The sequence below is a fragment of the Leptidea sinapis genome, chromosome 13, assembly GCF_905404315.1.
Source record: "Leptidea sinapis chromosome 13, ilLepSina1.1, whole genome shotgun sequence".
NCBI lineage: Eukaryota > Metazoa > Arthropoda > Insecta > Lepidoptera > Pieridae > Leptidea > Leptidea sinapis.
In genome coordinates this window covers 3,212,248-3,234,964 of record NC_066277.1, presented here as the reverse complement: position 1 = coordinate 3,234,964, position 22,717 = coordinate 3,212,248, and the positions used below count along the sequence as shown (strand labels likewise).

Below are 22,717 nucleotides of genomic sequence, written 5' to 3'. Positions count from 1 at the left end.
CATAATATTTCATGACCTAATTCAATAATTAGTAATATAAATAAGAATACTAAAAGCAAATAATAATAAAAATAACAAGTGAGTATAATTGCGTGACTGATTGGGTGCTAATTCTGCTGATATTAATAAGAATCTCTCTAAAAGGAAATGACAATAACAGGTCGTATAATTTATTTTTAAATAGCACTAGTGTCAAGTAAAAGAGTTTCCTGTACTTTTTGATGAGTATTAAGGAACACTTTAAGTTTACTACGAAAACCTAGTTTATATTGGAGGTTCCTTATTGGAGGGGGGATATTATTCCATATTTTGGCTGACGCGAATCGGAAACTTCCTCTGAAAGTAGCTGTGGCATGACTCTGCGTCAAAAGCTGCGTTGCGCATTGCCGTGGCCTAGAGAACGACGACTTGATGCCCATGACAACTTATCATACAAATATGAAGGAGCTTTATACTTAATGACATCAAAGAGAAGACAAGCGAGATGGAATTTGCGCCTGTGTCTCATTTTAAGGATTGAGTGTCTATTTAAGTAAGGTGTTACATGGGCTCTCAAAGGGATATTAAAACAGAAACGGGCGCACGCATTCTCAACTCTTTGTATAAATTTTTGTGTTTTTGCGAGTAAACGTGGACACTTTACCCTTATTATCGGAATCATTGAGAGCAAAATTTAAAGAAATTAATATCTTGACAGTTGCTTCTCAGAATATTCTTGATAATGTTATGTATGAACATAGGCACATAAGTGAATTTGCTAGAAACTGTCATAACCATAATGTTAACACTAGGAACAGACATAAACTTATAATGCCTACTACTCGGCTTAGTTGAGTTAGTAAGTCTTTTGTGGGGCGATGTATATGCATTTACGACAAGATCCCAGAAAATGTATAAAACGAATGTGTTACGAAATTTAAAAGAATTGTTAAAAAACGTTTGTGTGGAAAAGGTCACTATAACATAAATGACTTTCTTAATGATACCACAGATTGGGAATGGAGTGACTGCCCTCAGGCTATTAAATAGTAAGTTTAACTGTACAATATTACTTTGCAAACATATTTTTTCGATGAAAAAAAAGCCCGCTGAGTTTGTTGCGCCCCTTCTTCTCAGGTCTGAGGCATTCATTTTGGAATGGGTGGTAGTTTTTTGAATTTCAATAAGTGATGTCACATCCTATTTTGAATCAAAATATTTGAATTTCAATTTGAATTTGAATATAGTGTTTAAATAATGAAATCACTATGTAGAGCAAAATGATCTTTGTGAACATTTATAAATTTTAATAATGGTTCCGTTTCCCGAACTATCGTGTAACTTTTTGAAATATTTAAGAGGAGCGATAGATGCCGGTGTAATAATATGTAAAAAATTGTACATTTGGATTTCACTATCATTATTTTTATTATCTGTGGTTATATCAGCAATACGTATGCAACGATCCCCGAAAATGTACAAAACGAATGTGTTACGAAATTTAAAATAATTGTTTAAAAAACGTTTGTGTGGGAAAGGTTATTATAACATAAATTATTTTCTTAATGATACCACAGACTGGGAATGAAGCGGACACCCTCAGGCTCTTTAATTATAAATGTTTATTGTACGATATTACATTATAATCCATATTTCTATAAAAGAAACTGCTGAGTTTTTTGCACCCGTTCTCAGGTCTGAGGCAATCTATTTTGAATGGGTAGTTTTTGAAGTTCAATAAGGTTTTAAATAATATTGATTTTGAATCCTATTTTGAAAAAAAAAATCGAATTTGAATTGAATTATTTTTATTATATGTGGTTATACCAGCACTAGTAAAACACTTGGCTTAAAGGACTTGTGTCCAAAGCCGTTAAAATAAATTATTAAAAAAATTGTAACACTGTCAAAATTAAGTCACTGCATAGTATGGAGGGTACAGACAAGGCGAATCATCTCTTACGGGAGAAAAGTTGAAAAAGTGTACAGTTTATGCTGCAAATAATAGTTCAAAAAGCTTCCACAATGGCACACAGGGTATAGCATGAAGTATGGTGAATTAGCAGTTAAAAAAATTAATAATATTGTCTACTAAAGTATTTATTATTGAAAATTTCAACAATTTACGTTGTACAAAATAATGTTGTAGGTAAATACAACCTTAAAGAATTATTATTGGGAAACGTGTAGCTAGAATGATTAGTATTATTTTATATTTGGCGCTTCTTTTAAGATATACCCTGATGCTACTGTAGCGGCACCCTATGGCGGACACTTTTTCTTATACACAGATGATTCCCCTTGCCTACCCTCCATCACGGACGAGTAAAATAGAAGTACTCCGCGCCGTGATATTAGCAAGTGAAGCACCGTTATGCTAGTGTGTGTGTGCGGTTACGGGGGATACTAGTTACACAATTTTTTCTCCCTTAAATAATCATATATGGCCACAAATACTTATATTATCGTTTTTACACTTTTTCACTACGCACGACGGCATTTTTAAATTCCGATATACTATCTACAGATACAGATAAATTACTACCTTCTACTGTCTATAAGTAGCTGTCAATAATGTGAAGCTGTCCCAATATACCCGATAAGTCATTTTTATCGCCTTATATTGGAACGCGTGAATTGCAATTTTTATACCAACTTCTATCGCTGGTAAGCTATACGTCCTCCAATTGACAGACAGCGTACACGGATAAGGTGAGTTACCGTCGATAAGTTTATTGGGACAGAAAAGCCAACGATAGCTTATCTCAAGTACGGCATTTTTTAAATATTTTATTGAGACGCAAACTGATCTATCACACGATGACAATTCTTATAATGGCGGCCGATCGGCATGTATTAGTGTAAGTGTGCGTGGGGCTATGTATTTACACGTTAATCGGTTTGTTTTGGTGCTACACTGTTATGTAAGGTGACACGGAGTTTATATTTTTACTAGTCCGTGCCCTCCATATGTCAAATATGCAGTGTTATGACAGCGCTTATGCCTGCGGCAACAATAACGGCAATATTTTTATATATGGCTATAAAGGCGCCTTATCAGTATAACGAGCACTGATATACTTAAAGAGCTTAACAGATAACATTGAATCTTTGTCGTGGATTTTGTTGTTAGACACTTTTGGGTGGGAATACTCGAAACGTGCATTTTTTGGTTGAGCTAGATCACAGTTTCACAACCTTACTTTGCTCACCGCCCACTTTGAGAATATGTTTTTTACTAGAGTATTTTCGTGTATTTTTTTGCCTTTTTAGACTATATTTTTAATCTACCCACGCCCCATCTGCGCCATCTCAATGCCTCCTAATTTTCTCTGGGTCTTCTACTGCCAACGCCAAAAACAAAAAAGTCAAAACGGTGCGGGCGCGGAGACGTGGCGAGTTCGTGTTCACGTTGACCGCTAGGCGTTTGCGCGAGTTTGACGTGTTGTCAGAGATTGTAAACATGGACGACGATCTTTTATTTTTAACCGAAGATTCATATCTAAAGTGGGAGATGATAAAGAAAGAGAACGCTATGGTGAATTTCGTACTTTATACAATAATTTGAGAGAACATCCTTCCAGATTTTTTGGATATACCAGGATCTCAAATCGCAGTTCTAGCCTGAACAGCACTAATAAACTCTTCTATACTGAAAGACATGACGAAGACGTGGTACCGTTTCTAGCGACAAGTTCATACTGTTCTAGTTGAACTTACCTGACGTCCCGATTAAATCGCGCGCTCCGCCGCTAGTTCGACGTGAACACACAGAAACATCTCACGCGTTTGATATTGCCGCGCCCGACGCTAGTTTGCCCGCTACTTAGACCGCACGTGCGTTTCGTATGTGAACACTTGGATATTACGCTATATGTTTGATATTTCGTGACCGCGCCCGCGAGTCAACGTGAATGAGCACTTATAGCCCACGTTGAGAACCTATGAGCTAGATCCAAGTTCGCTTATCTATACTAATATTATAAAGCTGCAGTGTTTGTTTGAACGCGCTAATCTCTGGTACTACTGGTCCGATTTGAATGATTCTTTCGTGATTCTTTGAGTGTTGGGTAGTCCATTTATCAAGGAAGGCTATAGGCTATGTTTTTTTTTTTTTCAAAATTAGGCATCCGTAATAAAATTGCTATTTTGTAACACAAGGTGTAAAATCGAAAACCTATTTTTGCGTGCGCTGCAAAAACTATTGACAATAGAACAAAATGATGTACAGGCTATAATATAGGCAATATTTTATTACTTATAAAACTATCGCGTGAATTATACTTTATATGGCTAAACAACGTTTGCCGGGTCAGCTAGTATTCACTAATTATTCATATCTTCTTAGATAATTACTGGGCAAATTAGACTTAACATCTTATGCCTCAAGGTGACGAGCGCAGTTGTAGTGCCGCTCTGAATTTTTAGGTCTTTCAGGAATCCTGAACGGCACTGCATTGTAGTGGGTAGGGCGTATCAATTACCATCAGCTGAACGTCCGGCTCGTCTCGTCCCTTATTTTCATATATTAAAAAATCTTAGAGCTTCTTGCTGCTAGACAACCGATGAAAACATGCAAGGCTTATTAGTTTAGTGTGCGTGACAAGCTACGTCTTACACTCGCGATTTGTATGACACTTTGTGTTAGTGTGCGTGTATTGCTCCAAATAGAGGTTGACTGTCAACCTTAATTTTTTTTTGACGTTATCACAGCTGTCACAGTGTATCTAGACGTATTTTTATACTTTCTTTTGATCTAAGCATAAAATTAAAATAGAATTTTACGAGAAGCTTTCCACAATACAAATGGTGAAAAACGCATTTAAATATGCTAAGTCCTTTCTGAGATTAGTATCTATGCTTTTAAACAAACAAGCCGACACAAAAATTGTATTTTTTTTTTTTTTGGAAAAAAATTTTTATTAAATATTTTTTTCGAGAAACACATGGGCTAATTAATGAGAGCGTAAATTTTGCCGCTGAGAATTTTGAGTTCAATCATTTACCACCAGGTGAACGTATTCATCATCAGCAGCCGGAAGACGTCCACAGCTGGACAAAGGCCTCCCCGAAAGATTACCACGACGTTGCCGCTGCCGACGATCCTGCGCTGCCCTCATCCAACTTATTCTTGAGACGAAAGATCTTAGAAGAAGCGGCAGAATTTAAGACTTATGAATTTCTGACATTCATACGGCCTTACTAATAAAATTGACATAAAGTTATAACTAAGCATAAACCAAGAATATGTAAAATGTTTACAAATAGACATTTTAGAAAATTTATTGAATTAGGCGTTACTTTGCGGAAATCAATTAATTCCGCCAATATTTGTTTTTAAAACAATTCGACACGTGTTTCGCCTCTACACTAGGCATCCTAAGGACGTGTTGTCTCGCCAAAATCTGGCACGAGACTGTCGGTCTCCAGAATCATTTGTATAATAGACATTTTGCTTACGAATGGTTTGTTCGGACGTGTAACGTTTCCCGCGTTTATTTGCAAGGCAGCTTGTCATTCGGAAAACTTCAGAATTATCATTGTATTGACAGTGTTGTCAACGATATTGTAAACATTTTGCATTTTCTGTGTTTATCATCAGTTATAACTTTATACCAAGTTTATTTGTAAGGCCGATAAATAACTTATTCATGTGGCGGAAGGAAAATTTCTTATCCTTTGCAACGATGAGTTGAGGTGTTTGTTTGTATAAAGAAGTTATCTTTACTATAAATGCGAGGTTACTTGGTCGATATACTTTTAATTATGAACTCTTAAATGTTGATAGCGAACCACGAGACTACAATACACTTAAGATAACAGTAGAGGTGAACAACATTTGGCATGTTACTGTTTTAACTTGGATCAAATATTAAATTTGACGACAAGAGAATGCCACATGTAAATTTGTCACTATTTTGGCTTACAAATAAACTTGGTATAAAGTTATATCTGAGATTAAACCAATATGCAAAATGTTTGCAAATAGACATTTTGCTTCCAAGAGATATCCCCACGTCCAACGTGTTCCGGCGATCTTGACCAGTCGGTTCATCTTGTGGAGGGCCTACCACCACTGCGTCTTCCAGTACGTGGTCGCCATTTGAGGACTTTACTGCCTTAACGGCCATCTCTCCGTCGAGCTATGTGCCCCACCCACTGCCATTTCAGTTTCGCAACCACTGTGCTATGTCGGTGACTTTGGTTTTCGGATCTCCTCATTTCTGATTCAATCTCGCAGGGAAACTTCGAGCATAGCGCTGTCCATCTCTGAGTGATAATAAGCTTCCTCGTAAGGCCCATAGTTAGCGACCACGTCTGCGTTCTGTATCTCGTCACGGGCAACACACACTGGTTAAAAACCTTCTGCTTCAAGCACTGTGGTATTTTGCACGAGAAGATTTACAGAGCTTCCCGAACGCTGCACATCTTGGAGTTGGATTTTTCGAGTGACCTGCCCAACTGAATCATTCGTCCAAGGTAGACGTACTCATCAGCAATTTAGAGAGAATAGTTCCCAACTGTTACTGACGTTTTGCTTATGATTGGTTTATTCGGACGTATGGACGTATACAGGGTGTGCCAAAACTCAACGATAACCTGGTACCGGGCGAGAGGCCAAGGTATACCAGTTATGAAAAAAATATCTGTCACTTAGTCACGCGATGATAGACATTTTTCGAAAATGTTAAAAATTTGACACCCTTTGTCGCATTTTTAGGTACTGTGATCGCAATTTTCACAATTTTACAGTGATTTTTTTAATAATGTTATCTCAAATAACAGTGCTATTAATGGTAACCACAAATGAAAGTAATAATCATTGTTAACTAAGTAAAATAAATTAAATTTTGACGAGTTATGGTTTATAAAATTTATGTCAGTCAACTTTGACACTCCACGTTGGAAAAAAAATGTACTACACTACCTATGGCAAGTTTTTTTAAAAGATGGCCCATTTAGTCTAGATTTCAAAATAGTACAACACTAACACACACAAATATATATTTCACGCGTTTATCTGAAAGGCATTTGACATTCGGAAAACTTCAGAATTATCATTGTATTAACATTGTTGGCAGTGATATATATATATATATATATATATATATATATATATATATATATATATATCAATAATTTCCATATTCTTGGTTTATTCTCATGCATAACTTTATACCAAGTTTATTCGTAAGGCCGTTTGTGTTTAGTATGGTCGAATGATATTACAACATCCAACGTGCGGCCGCTAGCGGTCCTTTCAATTTGGTGAAAATCACATTTTTAGGACACAAAAAAAGTTTATTTTCTCGGTAATTTTTTTATTATTTCATTTTATTGTAAACGCTTAGCGAAAAATTTATCGTATATTTTGTTTTGGTATTAATTCCTAATGAAGAGCATACATTCAATGAAGCATGCTTATATTAAGAATTGTTCTCCGATGGGCTACCATTAGATACCGCAGGCGTAATTGGTAAATAATTACCTCGTAATATTGTAATGTTAAGAAATATGAAAGAATGTGGGAGGCTCCTTTGCACAGGATGCCGGCTAGATTATGGGTACCACAACGGCGCCTATTTCTGCCGTGAAACAGTAATGTGTAAGCATTACTGTGTTTCGGTCTGAAGGGCGCCGTAGCTAGTGAAATTACTGGGCAAATGAGACTTAACATCTTATGTCTCAAGGTGACGAGCGCAGTTGTAGTGCCGCTCAGAAGTTTTGGGGTTTTTCAAGACTCCTGAGCAGCACTGCATTGTAATGTAATGGGCAGGGCGTATCAATTACCATCAGTTGAACGTCCTGCTCGTCTCGTCCCTTATTTTCATAAAAAAAAATATGAGGAAACTAGCCTACCTAAATAAGTTTTGTCTACCTAAATATAACAATGTATATGGTAAAAGAACCTGTAACTATGTATTACCAAGGATATTAAATACATTACCTAATGATCTAATAGATATATATCTGCAAAAGAAAAATTTCAAAGTAAAGCTAAAAAATACTATCTAGAAGTTAATAACCAGGAATACCTATGATGTTTATTTTTAATAATACTACTATATGTTATATTAAGTCTTAAGTAATTAAAACAATTATTGTAATGCGAACTTACCGCTCGAACATAAACCTTAGAGGTTTTGCGAGTATGTCTTTATTATTATATATATTAAGATAATTTTGTTCATTGAATGAAAAAATAAAATAAATATTCGGAAAGTACGGCAACTAATGCTACGCCCAAGAGTGTGTACTCGAGCCAGTCTCCGACAATGTGTGATGATGACGTGCAACTTGTTCTGTTACTCTTTGTTAATAATTGATAAGTACTAAAATGGGTTGCGTAGTAAAACATTGGAAAAATAATACTACAAGAAATAAGAAAGACACTGGGATCACATATCATCAGTAAGTATTTGTATTTTTTTTAATGAAAATAAGGGACGAGATCAGCAGGACGTCCAGCTGATTATAATGCAGTGTCGGTCAGGATTCTTGAAAAACCCCAAAAATTCTGAGCGGTACTACAACTCTCTCATTTGCCCAGTAATTTCACTAGCTACGGCGCTATTCAGACCAAACCATAGTAATGCTTACACATTACTGCTTCACGGCAGAAATAGGCGCCGTTGTGGTACCCATAATCTAGCCGGAATCCTGTGCAAACGAGCCTCCCACTGGTAAGGTAAGGTATTAATTTCAATGTAACATAACACGAAGCGTATAAAAGTTACAAAATTTGAAAGATGCCATCGAGGGTCAAGATTATAAGATGCCACGCACACAAGCCTTAATAGTTGCCGTAATAAAAGCTATTGTTCTTAGATAGTGTGGTATCTAGTTTGAGCCTAGCGGAGACCATTCCTTAATCTAAGGAAGCAAGTTATATAAACAGTACGTCTTATAGACTTAACACTTTGCTCGTTGTTATTTATAGCTTTGCAAATTGAATCTTATCTAAAACGGATAAGGCTTATTTTGTATTAATAAATGCTTAACATTTTTATTTTATAACTAGGTACAGAATATGTAAACAATTTGTAGTACTTTATAGGGAATTCTGTATCTAAGGTTTGCTACAATACTAGAAATAATGAAATTACTTGTTACTTTTTCCAGAACGAATAAAATAGTAGAATATATAAATATAAACACGCCTTTCATTAATAAATGACTATCTAAAATGTCATTACTGCAAATTATGGCAGTAAGTATAGACATTTTTTACGTGGCCAGTATAAATAAATTATTTAAACTAACTTGCATAGAAATATTAAAAAACTAGCTGACCCGGCAAACGTTGTTTTGCCATATAAAGTATAATTCACGCGATAGTTTTATAAGTAATAAAATATTGCCTATATTATAGCCTGTACATCATTTTGTTCTATTTTCAATAGTTTTTGCAGCGCACGCAAAAATAGGTTTTCGATTTTACACCTTGTGTTACAAAATAGCAATTTTATTACGGATCCCTAATTTTGAAAAAAAAATAGCCTATAGCCTTCCTTGATAAATGGACTATCCAAAACTGAAAAAATCATTCAAATCGGACCAGTAGTACCAGAGATTAGCGCGTTCAAATAAACAAACAAACACTGCAGCTTTATAATATTAGTATAGATTATTACATTGCTATAGTAACGTTTCTCTTTCTGTCTTTTTTAAATAGTTAAGTATTACTATCTTAATATATATAAATTACGTGACACGTTGTTTGTCCGCGATGGACTCCTAAACTAATGAACGGATTCTAACGGGGATTACTTCATGGAGTGCAGTTTAGTCCAACTTGAGAGATATAGAGAATAGTTTTTATTTCGATTTGGGACTCATAATTATTTTTGTTTTCTATATTCGTTTTGTTTGCACATATTTTCTATGAGGGAATTTAGTGACGCACGGTTTGACAGTTCCGCTGTGAAACAATTTCATTATAACAACAGGGCGCGTTTTTTACGAAACAATTCTTGATGTTTTGAAATATTATTGGCAAATTCGTATAAAACAGTATTTTTTTACTATCTACAGAACAACGTCTGTCGGGGCAGCTAGTATACTATAACCCCCTTATTCATAATAGTCTGCTACTTAAAGCATTGCTAATTCTCACTCTGTCTTCTTCTATTGACCTAAGTCAGAATGAGAAAACACACTCCTTAGCGGCTCTTTAAAGTTAGCGGACCATTATGAATAAAGGGGTAAGAATTTAAGTCATTTTCATGTTTAAGTTGATTCTTTATTTCTTTATGTATAATCGTTACCTATATCTTCTTAATAATACAATAAGTAGTAAATTTCAGAAAGAAACAATGACACACAACACACACACGCGCATAAACACACACACATAAACACACAGACAAACACTCACATACACACACACACACACACATCCTGTTCGTATAACATTTTTCTTTTGTTATTTATTTATTTATTAAAGCACACCACATCATACACAATACAATTTTCTTAATCTAATGTTACAATAAGTAGTTCTAAAGCATACGACTATTATGGTGAACATAAAAATTCCAAAAAATACTCCCTAAATACTTCTGAAAAATAGAACTAATACTATCTAAGCTATAATAAAAACAAAAAAATAAATAATGAAAGTACAAATTATAACTTTAACTTATTAAAATAATGAAAATAACGATGAAAAACTACTTATTTGACAAATGCTGACCAGCCCACCACCGAATATATCAAGTTCTGAATTGGTATCGTTTAACTTATTGTACTCGCGAAGAATTCGAGCGAGAGGCGCCTGAACTCCCAGGTTGGTTTTTACAGAAGGAACTTGGAAGATTCTCTTGATTTTGAACCTTGGGAATAAATATGGGACAGCAAGGTTAATATTCTGCAAGAGGTTACTACATTGTATTGGTCAAATAAGTTTAAGAGTTATATTATAATATGTTTATAGATTAAATGTATGATCCCTAGTTTTTGGAACTATTAATATTCAAATCAAATCAAAATCAGTTTATTCACGAGGTCACGGAAATGACACTTATGAATGTCAAAAAAAAAAAATCTTATTGAATCTACCGCTACTTCGTAAAGGGTTGAGCTAATGAGGAGAAGTAGCAAGAAACTCATTGCCACTCTTTTATATCAAGATTTACATTTACATCGATTTACAAATCATTTCAATTACAATATAATATGTAAAATGTAAAATGACGCAACAAATTGATATAGAAGAGCGTGGCCTTCTGGCACAGGAGTAGTGAGGACACTTAATGGAAGGTAACATCCATTATTATGTTTGTACCATTTTTGTTACTAAAAAATTTTTTCATACATTGATTTTTTTTATGAAAATAAGGGACGAGACGAGCAGGACGTTCAGCTGATTTGAATTGATATTACAATGCAAAATTTCTGAGCGGCACTACAATTGCGCTCGTCACCTTGAGACATAATATGTTAAGTCTCATTTGCCCAGTAATTTCACTAGCTACGGCGCCCTTCAGACGGAAATAACACAGACGGTGGAAATAGGCGCCGTTGTGGTACCCATAATCTAGCCGGCTTCCTGTGCAAAGGAGCCTCCCACTGATTTGTTCATCACGTCTGTGAACCCTGTTTACTTCTGTAAGGTGTGACATACCTTACGTGCCTTCTCTAATTTACAACTGTTATAATAAATTAATAGCGTGATTCCTCTGCAAGAGATTATCGGCAGCGGTGATCACAAAACCGTGCGCTTAAAAAAAAAACTATTAAGAAGCGTAAAATAGCGATCATTTATCCATACATACGGTCTTGACTCTTTTGTTCTTGACCTTTAAGATCATTATTTTTAGCACCAGTATCTGTATCCTGTTTTGTTTATTAAGCTATTGCATAGCTTCTATCGCGGGCCTTGAGCGTGGAGACCGAATCCAGAAATTCCGTAACGAAAATAACCTAACACTCACTTACTAGATGTATGTAGATATTTCGGCACGGTCATTACAGTTGCCGTGGAACAGCGGATATCACGAATGGTTTTTGTGCAGAAGGTCCCAGGTTCGAGCCTGGGGTACATCTTGATTTTTTTTAATTTCTTTATTTTTTTATCACGTTTTTTTAATTTTTATTATTATGACAAGCATTTTTATTTAGTTTCACCTGTCCCGTTGTCTGTCTCTAATCAACTCTTGCATGTTAAATTTTACTCACTTCCCGTTTGCTTTTTTTATAAATTAATTTTATCAAAAAAAAATATTGCATAAATGAATAATTACAATTGCATAAGTTGATAAGAATGCTATGCAATGGCTTTACCGCGGCAGTCCCCGAGTGCCACACGTCTTTTTTTTTATATTTTTGTCCTGCAAATAGTAATTTAACAGCTTTTTCAAGTAGGCCGCAACAGAAGCCTGTATACGGATCATTTAACAGTCCGACATAGAATATTGTTACCTTACTATCATCATCAGCCGGAAGACGTCCACTGCTAGATAAAGGCCTCCCCCACAGATCTTCACGATGACTGGTCCTGCGCTGCCTTCATCCAATGCATTACGGCGATCTTGACCAGATTTTTGGTCCATCTAGTGGGCCTCCCAACACTGTTACGTGGTCGCCATTCAAGGACTTTACTACCCCACCCGCCATCTGTCCATCGAACTGTGTGCTCTGCCCACTGCCACTTCAGCTTCGCAATCATATACATATTTCCCTTATTACACTGTTTCCAAAATTACTTTCTGATTGGTTAAGTTTTGGAGGAGGAAATAGAACAAAAACTCGATTTTCGAGTTTTTAACTCAATAATTTTATTCAGAGTTGCCTGTTCTTACGCGCTGACTTCTGTCACGCCCGCGTTAGCGCGACAGAAATGTTAATTTAGAACTCTTAAATCTGTTTACGTTGAAGATCTACGTAACCTTGGGCAACAGAAAGGCACTACTTATTACTGAATAGAATTCTATTATTATTAGTAAATTGAAGAGTTGCAAAATGATTTACAAAATTTAGACCGAAGGTTGTGCGCCCATGCGAAACTGTCCCCAAACAGACGAACATTTATAATCAGCAATCAGTTTATTTATCACCGGTCAATCACTTCAAGTGTACAATTAAATATATATAATATTAACTTAAATGGATTGTTAATGACCGGTTAAGTAGTTGTTTTATTTCATTTGTGTCTAACATCTAAATGTTATAGTTCGTCCACTGCGATATAAATTGTTCCTTTTGAATGTGTTAGAATTAGTCTCGCCATTTTGTTTAGATCTGTATATTTCAAATATGCGATTCCTTATTTTCAAATGGAATAATTTAGATAATCTGTGTTAATTATTCAAAAATCCTTTAAAGTTTGTAAGATGAAGTTTAAAAAGACACTGTTGTTGTTTGAGAACGACTTTGTCAGTTCGATTAGGAATAGTGAATGCAGTGAAGGTGTACCGCTGTTGCAGGATGATTATATGGATCATAATGGTGTTGGTGATGATAATTGGCAAGTATATTTGCATAATTTCTGCAGTTTTCGTATGGGCCTCACTGTTTCCAAACCATTTTTTACCACAAAATAACGCCAATAAAAGTAAAAAGACGCCTGCTTACAATATTGATATATCTATGTTATACACAAAAAAAGTGAAAATTTAATTTTTTTATTGTTTTCTTTCTAATAAAATGCAAAATACACGAAATGATAGCGCATGCGCAATATATTTCACGCTCTCAAACATACAGTCTGGAGCCGGTGCGGACCCGGCGTCATGAAAAGGCATATATTTCCTTAAGGCGAAGAGTGAGCAGAAAACATGCAAACAAGGTGTTTTTAGACAAGTTTTTTGGTGAAAATATAGCATTTCGAGCTATGAACACTACTTAATCCTGTTACACATATACTTAAGTCTTATTTGTAGGTTTCTAATGCTTGCTGTTGGTTATAGTTTTCACTCCAGAGCCTTTTTGAACTACCACTTTTCCTTGCAGTTAAACAAGTTTTTTGGCATGGCATGACGCATTTTTTAGTACAACTCTCAGAAAAGTTATTCTTATAGCTTTACTTTTTTGTGTAGGTATATTTATTCAGATTAGTAATGAATAACGAGGATTGTAAGCATATAAACTGTTTTCCACGCAAGAATTTTGAAAATATTGGCTTTGTTACATAGATGGCGGGCAGGAAGCCGTGAACTCGTATCGCTCAAAATCGCTGGCATTTAGTGTCGCCTTAGAACTAATGCCGTTCGAATATTTTTTGATGTCACTTAAAGAGAGAGGACGCTAGCAGCGTTATTCCATACAAACGTACCTATCTTTTTTCTCCCTGGATAATGCTTCAAGAGCAGTTATTTTTTGACACAAATTCTAGGTATGCTAAATCTATGTCCCTACGTTTTGATTTTTTCAATGAACTAACTATATACGATGTAAGTAAATATGACTTTTCAAACATCGAAAAAATTACATTTTTATACCGCCGTATTCAGACGAATTCAAAACAATATTGAAAGGTTTTTAAAAGGAAAATGCAGGGACATAGACTCGTTCCTCCAGAAAATATTTAGGCGAATAGCCAGGGTTAAAAACTATTTATGAACGAGTACGAAGTAAGCTGAAAAATAAAACGGCATTTGTGGCCAGCGGCGGCGTACGCGCACCTCTTCAAACGCATTACGCACACAAACACCGACTATTCATGCACACATAGATATATGTGCTTCGGGCACGGCGCGACAGCAATAATTGTTTCTTCACAAATAAAATTTGAAAAACAAAATTTTATGAACGATGCGGGATTCGTACCCACGACTTCCGGCGTTCCGTGCCGGCGGGTTAGCTCAGTTGGTTAGAGCACCACCTCTTTGTGAATTAATCCTAGAAGTGAGAGTTATCACTTTAAAAACATAACATATTGTTTAGATTTACAAGAGCGACATCTCACGTCAATTTCCTAATATGCAAATATTGGGGTTGAGCAGATTATCAACTGTAAAGTAGATCCTGTAGATGAAGCAACAACCTAAGAGTTGAACAAAGCAAACAGAATTTTATAACGAGGCGGTACTCGAACGGCTAGCTCAGTTGGTTAGAGCACCGGCACGGAACGCCGGTTGTCGTGGGTTCGAATCCCGCATCGTTTATAAAATTTTGTTTTTCAAATTTTATTTGTGTATTAATTCTAGAAGTGAGGATTATCACTTTAAAAGCATAGCATATTGAATAGTTTCTTCAAATATTATTTTTTTTTATTTACGCTTGACCCGGGTCCCCTCTTAAAGCACTGCAACAGCTTCTAAAACAAATGGCGCGCTGGAAACGACGCAAGCAACTCTCGCATATTTAATTTTTGCACTTTTAATGAAGAAATATATTATTTTTACAATACTACTGTGCCACACTTGCTATAGCTATAAAATAACCTTCATCCATCCAGGTCATTCCATCCTCCACGGTGCCTATCGGTAGCAGGTAGGCACCGTGGAGCCTATCGGCAGCAGGCTCCTGCTGAATGGTCTCTCGCCGAAAGCAGGAGTACTATCGTATAATAATTATATATATTACATGTAATAATTATAATTTAAATTGACCTAAGTGCTTAAAATATAGAGTTTATTAATGTTAAATCAATTATAATAAAAACTAGAATTTTGTAATGAAACGAGTAATGAATTATAATACTTAATAATAATTTTGCATGCCAGAAATGGCCGATAACATTGATACATTAAAACTATTTACATCCATTGTTACATGTTTTCTAGCAAAATAAAGGATTTATTTATTTATTTTATCGGGATTAGGTCAATGCGTATACAACGTGAACCAGAAAGGGTATAACATCCCTTCAATGGTACGTTATTTGGGTCAAATGTAATAGTATGGTGATGTTTAAGTTTTAATAAATAAATATAAAAAAAAAGAAAAGCATTGTTCAAAGAATATTAACGCTGACAGGCCGATGTTTTCAACCTAACATATTTAAATAAACACATAATGTAAAAACACAGTTACAAGTACACTAGTTTTTATCTTTTAAACGTGTTTTATTTAAATGTGTAACTCTTGCGGAAATGAGAGTAAATACTAACATAACATAGTTTCATAATAAGATTAGAATTAACTATCTTTATTGGGTAATACATAACTACAGTAAATACAAATTTAGAAGTATTTTCAATGTCAGCTAAAGCAAATGCACATACAAAATAACTTTGTCTTCATGGCAAAATGAGAACACAAATTGCTTCACAGCTGCAATGAATCGTAGGCATTTTACTAGTATCTGATATTATGTCACATCTACATTTTTCATCTGTTTAAGGTCAAAGAGAGTTCAAAAAACGGCTGATTAGGGTTGAGGGAATCATAGTTTTTGCGAAAACTTAGCACTTTAAATATTGTATTAAAATATAATGCTAATTCATTTCTGACTTCACATAGTCATTAGATATGACCTAAGGAATGTCTGGTTCAATGTATGCATTGAACCAGACATTCCTACGACCATACTAGAGGTGGGGTTAAGCGTTAATATTGCTTAACTTGTTAAAATGCTTATACGAAAAAAAATAACATGTTACGCAAAACGCTAATTATTATAACACTGTTAAAAATTACAATTCACAAGTAACTATACAGCATTATGTTTTCCTGCTTAGTTAAATTTCACCATTTGTTAATTTAACATTAGCACAACATTTTATTTATGTTAGCAGTTAGTTACTATTAATTAGAATATTAAACAATCTGTATTTTTTTGGTATTTATGAATTAGTTAGTTACTGGGTGTTAGACAGGTCACTAAACTAGGTACGACGTGTTAAATTTAAATATGTGACATCAATCAATGAATTTTCCTTCATACTTAAACAGGCTTAGGACTGATAGATTGAATGAAAAACTCTTGCTGCACAAGTTGCAAACAGCACTTTTGTTCTCACTCCTCACAAAATATCCAAATAGCAGCAGTACGTCGTCGTTCCACCATAATAATAAACAAGTTTTTCTTACACTAAACCTAGACCTAAATATTATATTTAGAGTTATTTTAATATTTTAAAGTTTTTGTACACTGAACACTAATAACTAATACTTATCAACTACTTTGGTATTAGAAAAAATAGAGAATTAATTTAATTACCGAAATGAAACTAAAAATCAAAAATATTTCCGAAACAATAATGTTCGACACGGCCCCGCTATACAAAATTATGACTAATTGAGTAACACTGAAGTTGAACAGAGAAAAAAAACATTCGTTATAATTTCAAATTATTAATGTACCTATTTGTTTTACCTAATTCATTGAAGACTTGGAAAATTAAATGCTAATTTATCGTGCAAGTGAAAATGATAGCTACTGATTAAGTCATAAATAGCAAATTTGATCAATATTTCTCAGGTTTAATAACATAAATGCTAATTTTTCTCATTTAAATAAACATAGACTTTATAGTATTATAAATAAGGCAACAATTTGCATCGTATTTTTCTGTCGGCCACCTAGCGTCACTTATGAAAATTAGTTTATTTTGCAATAATAAAAGTTGTGCTAATGGTAAATTAGTGTACTAAACTTTTTTAGATGGCGTTGAAACATAGTCTACCCATCTATGTTCACTTTTAAAATAAATAGTCTTAGATTATACGTCATCTAGTAGTCATCTAGAACAGTGATTGTATCTATCGAGTATAATACGACATATCGGTTTTCGATAGATGGCACTGATCACAGATCATTAATTAATAATTAGGTACCCGAGTCCTGACTTAAAAAATTAACTATGAAGTTAAGTATAGTCTTTTAGAGTATTTATTAATAACATTGTTAATGGTATTTTCTGGTTAACAGTTAATGTTAATTGTTATAATTTTTAGCACCCACCACTAGACCATACCATACCAGACATACTATGGTATACCCATTTAGTTTCACCTTGTATAAGGATGAAAATACCAACGATCTTAAAAATAATACACAAATGCCTCCAGAGGCCTTAAAGTAGTTTATTGCCTAGGCGAAGTTGACGCACATAGGCAGAATTAGACAGACTTATTAGACGCCTCGGGAATTTGAGCGTTCTGGTCACTCGTATTTGCTGTCCAAAGAGAATTCTAACAGTTTATCTTTCCGCCACTGGACACCGATGGATCACCGGGGCCTAAGCTCTTGCAACACCAGAGGAATCACAGGAGAGTTGCCGGTCTTTTTTGACAGTACCCTTGACGTATCGTCCTGGGAACACCGTGCAATATAGTGATGAGGTTAATTAGTTTGTCAAAATTATGTTTTGTTGTAGGCTCCAGAGCAGGTCCAGTCAACAGTTCAACGTGATCAGGCGGGTGTATCAGCAAGAGGCCTTAAACAAGGATGCCGACTACCATGTCCCCAGGAAACCATGTAAGTTTACAAACATCTTTTTTAAAAATCGAGTATATGGTCATAATTACAGTCGATGTATATGGTTTTTTTTATGGAAAAGGAGGACAAACGAGTGTACGGGTACCTGGTGTTAGGTGATCACTGCCGCCCACATTGTCTTGCAACAGCAGAGGAATCACAGGAGCGTTGTCGGCCTTTAAGGAAGGTGTACGTGCCTATTTTAACGGTACCCATGTCGTATCGTCCCAGAAACACCGCACAAGGAAGCTCATTCCACAGCTTTGTAGTATGTGGAAGAATGCTACTTGAAAACCGCACTGTGGAGGATATCCTAGTTTTTAGCGTGACTTGCGAATGGTGACAATGAGTTTTGCCATGTTTTTGAATAATTGGGTGACGCTGACTGTATCTACGGCCTGGATGATCAAAGCATTTTTCCAGGGAGAGTTTCTTTACCGGCTAGATATCGTGATCGGCCCTGTATTGTACTAAAATAAAATACTATCAGGTTTTTTTAATGAAAATAAGGGACGAGACGAGCAGGACGTTCAGCTGATGGTAATTGGTGCGCCCTGCCCATTACAATGCAGTGCCGCTCAGGATTCTTGAAAAACCTCAAAAATTCAGAGCGGCACTACAACTGCGCTTGTCACTTTGAGACATAAGATGTCAAGTCTCATTTGCCCAGTAATTTCACTAGCTACGGCGCCCTTCAGACCGAAACACAGTAATGCATACACATTACTGCTTCACGGCAGAAATAGGCGCCGTTGTGGTACCCATAATTTAGGTCTTGTTTGTCTCGTCACTTCTCCTAGAAATGTGGAAATATTATCTGAAAACGTCTAATCAACGACTAATTTTGTACAATTTCCATACTAATGTGGTAACCTTGACTTATTCTTATCAAGTAACAGCAGTTGAACGCAACGCAACGTTGCAACTCTCAAAACCAGATATTTAATTTACTCATATTGACAAATAAAAAATTAAGGAAAGGATTGTGTGGTTTTGTGAAACCACGGTAAAAGTGAAACTAAACTAATTAAACACTATTCTTTGCTTTTTCCTCGTTGATCAGTGTTTTGAGACAGATTAGAGATAGACAGATTAGACATAAGATACAAGCTTTAAGGGTAAATGTATACACTTCTATAATAAAGTCCGAGACACTGTTCAGGCATTATCTATAAATAAATTTAAATGTTTTATAAAAAAATGGTTCTGTTGTAAATCCTGTTACTCCACTGCTGAATATCTAAATGATCGGACGGCCTGGGACTAGATTGTGATTATTTCATAGCGATAGAAATGACTGTACAATATTGTATATTTTTATTGAAACGAGCGCAAAAAAAGAATGCTGGGAGAGTTTCTTGCGCCGCTTCTTCTCTCTCAGAGCGCCATTTGTTTCCGAAGCGATAGTAGTATCTAGTAGTTATTAGAAATGACATCAAAAAGAATTCTAAAGGAATCGATTTTGAGAAAATAAATGCCTTTTATGCCTTTTTATGCCTTTGGACTCACTAGCTGTGTCGTTGATTACCTTTGCCAATAAAAGTTTAACATTAATAAATAACAACATTTACATTAAACACTGACAAAAACAAACAAAATAGCGTGGAGCACTGGCACAAATGAGTAATAGTCTATACACTACACGGTCAACTTCTGCCACTGCCCTTCAGCCAAATGCGCTCATGGATACGCTCTCTCACCAACGACCTACACAACACCCGATGGATGAATGTCTCAAGCTGTAGACAGTCGAAGGTGGCGATACCTGCACTATCGCCCAAACTGACACGTAGACTTATGAGCCTCAACAGACATGACATCCGTATAATGGTGGGCACCCTAACGGGTCACACATCACTAAACAAACACCTTTTCACAATCGGCGTAACGGACAGTCCTAAGTGCAGAGGTTGTCTGACCGAAGACGAAACGGTCGCTCACGTAATCCTGGAATGTGCGGGGGTGGCCAACCAACGGGCAAAAACCTTAACCAATACAAGGTCGCTCCAAGAAGTCTGTGAACACCCCAGGAATGTTCTGAACTTCTGGAAGGAGCTGGGCTGGTTGGAGTAACCGGCCATTACTGCACGCAAAATGGACCCATGCTAGTGGTTTAATTGCGGAAACAGGAGCCCCTATACCATACCATACCATACCACTACACGGTCAGCTGCTGTGAACTAATAGGCGCCGTCCGACCGTCACGTGACATGCAACACACAGACGGAAAAGGTTGAGACGATGTAATAAAAGTTTCACTTTCAAATAAAAAGTTTGGCGATAAATATTGCCACAACCACAGAGGATGTAAATACTTCTAATAAGAGGCAGGACTGCCAAAGTAAAAATTGAAATTGAATCTAGTATGAAACGTGCGGTGATTTGACATTAGTTTGAAGACTAGACACACAAGAGTAGACAGTGAAACGTGGTGGATGTCGGATATCTCCGTTTTTTACATGATTATTACTTAAAAAAAATGTCTACCTTATTACGTTGATTCCTGAACTATAAATACCACGGAAAACGACCGAAATTAATTAAATCTGCAAAAATACTTCAGAGTATTGTACCTACGTTTCTCTCGCAGCCATTTGTATTATACGTCAAAATCGATTCTCTGGACGCTCGCGAGTGGCGCTTCAAATAGGCACAAAAAATTTGCTGTCAAACATATAGAACAGTCTGTCCAGTGGTATGTGTGCGTGTGTCGATTCCGGCGCTCTATTATGAAGTAAAAGTTCTCTACTATTACCTAATGTATTGTGCCAATAGTAATAAAAAAACTTCCAATATTTCAGTACGTCGAAGATGCAAGCGGATTATAGAGAACTGCGGCTTCGGCGAGTGTTTGCTGAATTCATTGCCGATTGTCCGATGGCTTCCATCGTACCAGTTCAAGAGGGACCTGGTCGGCGACCTGGTTGCTGGTGCTACTACCGCAGTCATGCACATACCGCAAGGTACAGCACTTTTTTTACAATAATATAGCAAATTGTTATGTTTCTAAAGTGATAACCCTCACATCTAGGATTTATAATAATAATAATATTGACACACTTTTTACACAAATTCTTGCCCCAAGTTAAGCATGTATAGCCTGTGTTATGGGTTACAAGACAATGATATATTTAATACAATATACTTACTTTAACATACATAAATTCATATAAACATACATAAATACATTTAAACATCCATGACTCGGAAACAAACATCCATATTCATCATATAAATGCTTGCAACTACCGAGATTCGAACCCGGGACCTCTAGCTTAGTAGGTAGGATCGCCAGCCACTCGGCTATACAGGTCGTCTATTATTATGGATTAATACATAAATAAAATTTGTTTAGATTTACAAGAGCGACATCTCAAGTCAATTTCCTAATATGCAAATATTGGGGTTGAGCAGGTTATCAACTGTAAAGTAGATCCTGTAGATGAAGCCACAACATGAGAGTTGAACAAAGCATACAAGGTTTTATGACGATACGTCACTCGAACGGTTAGCTAAGTTGGCAGAGCACTAGCAAGGAACGCGAGAGGTCGTTGGTTCGAGTCCCGCATCGTTCATACAATTTTGTTTTAAAATTTTATTTGTGTAATAATATATCCCCAAACTAGGCATAGCCTGCGCTATGGGTACAAGACAACTATATTTAATACCAGGACCAATTTCAGTCAAAACGGACTTGAAAAACCTTATAAATAAATAAATATACTTACTTAAAAATACATATAAACATCCATGACTCGGAAACAAACATACATATTCATCATATAAATGTTTGCACCTACCGGGATTTGAATTCGGGATCCCTAGCTCAGTAGGCAGGGTCGCTAACCACTTGGCTATATGGGTGTTCGATATATATTTTGTTTCTACTTCGTCACGCTCGCTTATGTTATTGTGTGACGGCGTCGTGATCCGGGTCGTTCCCTGCCCTCAAATATAGCAGCGTCAGCGAGCAATGGCTGGTCCATGCGTAGTGCTCGTGAACGAGTCATGCTTGGGGTGACTGGTCGATCCGGTCTCCGCGGACTCTGCTGCTGTTATTAAAAGGGATATACTAATTTTTTTTCTAGGTACATTTTGCGTATTCCGGAATCGCCTCTGAAAATTTTCATGTTATTCAATACACGGGTTTTTGGGGGTGACATAATCCGAACTAGTTTAAATATCTAACAACTTATTGTTTTTTTCCAGGAATGGCATACGCGTTACTCGCCGAAGTTCCTCCGATCGTTGGTTTGTACATGGCTTTCTTCCCAGTGTTGCTGTATGTTATATTCGGGACCTCCCCCCATGTCTCTATGGGGACCTTTGCTGTAGCATGCCTCATGGCGGGAAAGGTAATATTACAACATA

The 22,717-nt window shown here is 36.0% G+C and overlaps 1 protein-coding gene across 1 annotated transcript in view; it reads left to right on the top strand.

The window, feature by feature from the left end:
- LOC126967766 (prestin) overlaps positions 1 to 22,717 on the top strand; it is a 48,160-nt gene that overhangs the window by 1,564 nt on the left and 23,879 nt on the right. The window contains exons 2-4 of the mRNA XM_050812446.1: positions 18,246 to 18,346; positions 21,148 to 21,309; positions 22,556 to 22,701. Coding sequence (XP_050668403.1) covers positions 18,246 to 18,346; positions 21,148 to 21,309; positions 22,556 to 22,701 — 409 coding nt within the window. The remainder of the gene's footprint in view (positions 1 to 18,245; positions 18,347 to 21,147; positions 21,310 to 22,555; positions 22,702 to 22,717) is intronic.